Raw genomic sequence first — 5,635 nt, 5'->3', positions numbered from 1 at the left:
ACACTATATTTTTTAATTAAATGTATTTTCATATGTTTCAGGGTATTTGGTGCAAAAAATACTATTATTTTAGGATTAGTATTAGAAATGTTACAATTATTGTGGTACGGTTTAGGCAGTAAGTCATGGTAAGTTGTAAATCAATTTTATTTTTCTTTGTAACTCCGTCCATGACTTATTTTTGTTGCTATTTCACTTTTGAAGGATGATGTGGGCAGCTGGCATATTGGCCGCACTTGGATCGATAACTTATCCAGCGATAAGCGCTTTTGTTTCAATTCATTCACACCCCGACAGGCAGGGTAAGTAACCACTTGATTACAAATAACTGTTTTTAATTGAAAGCGTATTATTAAATTGTCCGTATTCGAAGCAAAGAAAAGTGAACTAAGATTTTTTTTTTTTTTTGACTAAAACGAATGAAAATAAGTTGAGTTCTGTGTAAAGTGGACAGTTTTCAAAATACTTTTTTCTAGAGCCAATTAAATTCAAAGATATATTTCGTACTTCGCTAAGTTCTGCCCATTCTTGGTACTGCCTTAGTTTTAATAGTTTTGAATTCAACCAGTTCTTAACCGATCATTGCATACCGATGGTGGGTTCGACTAGATCTTCCTCTACTCATTTTCCTTCCAGGCAAGATTTGACGAAGTTAGGACTTTGGAATCAGTGCTCATTGAATTTATTCATGGCTGGATTAAAGTTGGATGCTAAATAGATGGAGGTATCTTCTGCTAGGAGATCTCCATTAAATTCAAATTTAAGCGGCGAAATCACTGCGGTGTTTTTCAAGCGGAGTAGCCGACATAAAATAATCTTTTGATTGGATGCGAACGAATATAATGATCAGCAAGAATGTCAACATATACTCCGATAAGTCTTTGAGTCTTCACTACCAAGCTCATATGGATTCTAGTCTATAGCTGTATTGCTAGAAACTGCAGAGCCAATGTACGGGCAAGACAAGACTCTCTGGTGAGGTGGTCGCCGGGACAGAAAAGTGTGGAGGCTTTATTAGCCACTTTTTTCTGGCTGCAGGAAAGAATGAGGTTCTAGGCAGCTCAGCTAGCGCTGCACGAAAATCTTGGCATGCAAAGTGACTAAGTCCGTCTGGCCACGGGTATGTCGGAGGTCCTCTAAGCAAGATGCAATTTTATCGATGCCCAACTGGTAATTTTCCGATTGCAATATGTACTTTAAGGCTAAGCATCACCTCAAGTCCTTACGGCAACAGCTGCATGAAAGAGAATCGGATCTACCTAACCAAATATTTAATTTGGACCTTACCTTAAATGCAACTGGCGGAAGATTCGAAATTTATAAAAATTTTGAGAACATAGTAAAACCTTCGAGATTTTAGCACGTATGTTTGGCTGAATAGAACTTAGAATGCACACACTCGCGAAATTCTCTGGTCGACGAATTTGTAAAGAGTTATTTTCGATAAGTCCGCATACTTAGTAGACGAGTGACTTCACTATGACCTAGCTTTGCATTGATAGTCTTTATACGAAGTACTGAGAAAAGCTATTTTGCGAAAAAGACAGCTAAGAACGAATGAAATCCTATAGGGCACCAGCATTCCTCAGTTGCTATTAACTTCTTTTTCATATTTAACATCCAGTACTACAACTAAAATTCTATCTCTATCTTTTGACAATTTACAGGTGCCGTTCAAGGCATGGTAACTGGTATGCGCGGTCTGTGCAATGGTTTGGGACCAGCTTTATTTGGTGTGATTTTCTACTTATTCAATGTGGATTTGAATGACGATTTGTTGGGAAAAAATCCTGATAGCCCCGTACAAAAGGAAAGTAATAAATACACAGAATTGATACCAGGTCCACCATTTGCTATTGGCGCACTCATGGTAATACTGGCGATTGTGGTTGCAATCTACATTCCAGATAAACATAACGATATAAATATTAGTCGAACTGCAAGTGAAAAAAAGCGTAAGTGGACTTAATTTCATATATATAATATATATATATATATACATATGATTTTTTTTTTTAATATTGTAAATAATACTACCATCTGTTATTCTCCAGGTGCCTCTGTGGATGTGCAGTATGAAATTGAATGTGGCAACAAATCGACGAGTCCACTAGCACCATTAATGCGATCAGACTCAATGGCACAACTGTAGTTTTTAGTAAATTAAGAAAAACCAAAAAAAAGGACCTTTCTGTTTTCGTATTTTTTGAGAGATGAATTTGTGAAATGCAACGCAAATAGAAGCATTATGAAAAAAGATTAAAACTTAAAAAATAAGTGCTGACTTTTTATTTTTTAGTTGCTAAATTTTAAGCTAATAACACAATGAATTCCTGTAATGAAGTTATTTATAATTTTAACTTTAATTTAAAAAAGAGCAAATGTATTTTTAATGCATGTATGCATGTTCGTTCTGTATGTATGTGTGTGCTGTATATAAAAAAAAAAAATAATAATGTAGAATATTAAAAGGAGCTCTGAGCTTTGCTTGTGGTTTTGTTTTTAAAACCCCATTTTGATTAAAGAATTTGTAAAGAAATTATTATGCAATGTCCACAAAATAACATAAGGTATTGTGTTATTAGGAATATACCTTCAACATCAACAGATAAATAATAATTTGATTTAGTCTTTTTTCACTGTAGGTGGCTACTCCACTAAGTTCAAATGTATATTTTAATAACGAAGAGTTGAAATACTATTTTTGTGAATCCTTAAACTTAGCGTTGTAATTGATTGAAAATAAAGAAAAAGCGAGTGCGATAAAACAGGTGCATTTCTTAAATGTTATCCTTTTAACATGAATTGAATTGACTTTCTTTAAGAATTCGGTTGCTAGATTTTGTTCTATAGTTTTAGATGCATTAGCACATAGTATGTCAACGTGTACAAAGTAGTTACTATTTTATTTAAGATTTGCTTCACTCTTTTACATGACCTGCCAGGAGGTAATATTTATTTACAGCTTTTCTACTAAACATCATATCAGCTAATTATTATGAATATAATTTAGTAAATAACACACAGTAAGCTAACGTATCTAATATAATTGCACATTTTGTGGTAAAATAGAATAATACTTATATTACTTAATAACTAATTGTGTCCTTCACTTGTTTAAATAAGAAAATAGTTCAATCACAACTCAAAAAAGTTATTTTTCATAGAGATGTACGTCATTTATGTACTCTGATGGAAAAAATATCCTTCTGTAGAGGAGAAAAGTTCGAAGCACTACTCTGCGATAATATCTTGAATTTAGTGTCGACTACCTATATACATACATACCGTCGGATAAGCCTTCTAAGCATTGTATAAATGTACATAGAGTTCTGCCGACGTTACTGTGCAGCAACTGAAGCACTTCATGGACCAATTGCTTCATCCTACAGTGTAACTTGAGATCTAGCACATAGACATCATGAAGAAAAGGTTACGTGTCAAATCTTGCAAGGGGCCTTAGATTTTTACAAACACAATTGGTAAACCAACCTACCAAAAAAACCAAACCTTAAATGCGCTTCATCTTATCATTTAATGCATGAGACCAGTAAGGAATACCAGTTGTATGGCAGAACCTTTATACTACACCTGATTTCGCCGTTCTTATGTCTTTGCGAATAAGGTTAACTCACTCTCTCTCTGAGGGTTATGTGCTGTGCAAAATAAGGCTTACATAAGGCCTTATGAACATTTTTTAAAATTCATATTGAGCTTAAGACGTTATTATTGAAAGTTTTTGGGCGTGTGTGAATCGGTAACAAAGTTTGCGGCAAGTAAATTTTTGACAACTATGAGGTGAATAAAATTTCAGTAGCTCATGAGGCTAGTGAAATTTTTGGCAAATGCATAGAAAATTTTGACAATCGCAAAGATTGTTGCTGTGTGTAATTTTTCGTAAAACAAAAGCTTGGATTGATGAAATGCTATCAGTGATGGTAGATGTTTTCTTAAACTATTAATTTCACTTCAATTTGTAATACTTTATTCCGACTAAATCTCCGGTTATCAAAAATTTACTGCTGCCAAAAAAGATTTCATTTCACACAGCAGATTGGCAAAACTGTCTCACCATAGTAAAAATATTATTCAACAGCTTTCCCCATAGAACTTTGTTACCGATTCACACACGCCCTTTGTGGAAAACAACAATGAAAATATTTCAAAATATGTAAATCGTTGCCAAGCCAGAAATTAACAAACAAAATATTGAAAATTTTTCTTTAAGGAGCTAAGGAGCAAATTATTTTTTTTTTAGCTCTTTGCTCCAGCTAAAATTATTTGCTTCTTAGCTCCTTGGTCCTTTGCTCCGCTCCCCTCCGAAGACCTGGTGGTAGCTGCTTACTTAGCTCTGCCTAGAAGGGCATGCCCATCAGTCGTTGTCGCCGAGCTCAACCAACGGGAGACCCAGGAAGTGTAGGGTGTAAATCGAGACCGACTCGCTGTGAATGCCGTTTATGGCCTGTTGGTATGCTGCCGGGTCCAGAGGCTGTTTTATGAACGCGGGCTATGCTGCAAACAAGCGTTTATTCGGGTGCCAGCGTCTATGACACCCTACTAAGAACTGCTTGAAGAGCATCATGTTATGCTCCGTCGTGAAGGTGGTGCTATGGCGACATCAGAAAGCATCCGTTTGCGGTTCGAAGTGTCGTGTTCTGGCATGCCTCTAGCTTCGTCCACTGCGTCCTGCTAGTCCCCGGCGATTACACGGGCGCTGAATAGTTTGAACCCGCCAGTAAATTGCGTTGTATGTTGCCAACAACGTTTCTTTGTGTTTGCCCCATATGCTGCCGGCTAGCTACTTGAGGACCTTTTTGCGGCTTTGTACTCTATTGGCAATTGCGGTTGTATATACCCAGGAGAGCAGATTATCGAAGGTAATTGGTTCGTCATCGACGTGGATTCACAGCTGTGGTCTGACCCCCTTCGTCCAGGGGTAAAAGGGGTTGCCCAGCGTTTCGTAGGTGGATGGGAGATCTTACGTCACTTTTCGCGTATCTGCTTAAAACTAAGCTACGATAATGCCACTCCGAGTATATCAACGAGCGAGAAAGAAATTTATTTTCAAATATTAAAAATTACACTCCCCTGAATTTCAATCCTCAAAACTTGGGGTTCCTATCTAGAGCCTATGCAAAAATAATTTTAGCATATTTGAAAAAAAAACCTCAACCGATAATATATACACAGTGCCTAAAGTTTTTTCTTTTATTACTTGGTTGACTGACCGGTTGTAAATTTTTTTAAATGGGACATGCATGCTTTTACCACTGATTGGGATTCTGCGGACAAAAATACGTAACTGTTGTCGGAAATGGACTTCCGTTTAAAAGAATAGACTTCCATCGGTTTGACACCCACTTCCGGTCGAAAGCGGAAGTCGGTCATATGACCGAAAGATAGAACAATCCCGACTTGGTAATTGCTATTTCTTCGTTTTTCAGTAAAAGCATGTTCGTCCATTTTAAAATTCCAGAACGAGTTGAGGTTCGAAGGTCATTTAGAGGTGGAAAAAGACATTTCCGAGAAGATTTTCAAACAAAAGTCACGTATTTTTCTGATTTGGTGCCAAAGTAGAATTATATTACTATGTCGGTATGGTAGGTAGACTAGCGTATTATGCGAATAAGCCATT

General features: G+C 36.4%; 1 protein-coding gene across 2 annotated transcripts in view; it reads left to right on the top strand.

Moving 5' to 3' along the window:
* Positions 1 to 2,805, top strand: part of LOC118747680 (hippocampus abundant transcript 1 protein) — a 142,910-nt gene extending 140,105 nt beyond the window's left edge. For both annotated transcript variants that reach the window (XM_036481746.1, XM_036481745.1), the window contains 4 exons: positions 42 to 128; positions 205 to 302; positions 1,668 to 1,955; positions 2,055 to 2,805. In XM_036481746.1, coding sequence (XP_036337639.1) covers positions 42 to 128; positions 205 to 302; positions 1,668 to 1,955; positions 2,055 to 2,152 — 571 coding nt within the window. In that variant the 3' untranslated portion in view covers positions 2,153 to 2,805. The remainder of the gene's footprint in view (positions 1 to 41; positions 129 to 204; positions 303 to 1,667; positions 1,956 to 2,054) is intronic.
* The last annotated feature ends 2,830 nt before the right edge of the window (positions 2,806 to 5,635 follow it).

This window comes from Rhagoletis pomonella, unplaced genomic scaffold, assembly GCF_013731165.1.
Source record: "Rhagoletis pomonella isolate Grant_MI unplaced genomic scaffold, Rhpom_1.0 Rhpom_scaffold_00012, whole genome shotgun sequence".
Lineage (NCBI taxonomy): Eukaryota > Metazoa > Arthropoda > Insecta > Diptera > Tephritidae > Rhagoletis > Rhagoletis pomonella.
The sequence above is the reverse complement of the archived record's forward strand: the minus strand, read 5'-3'. Positions and strand labels throughout refer to the sequence as shown.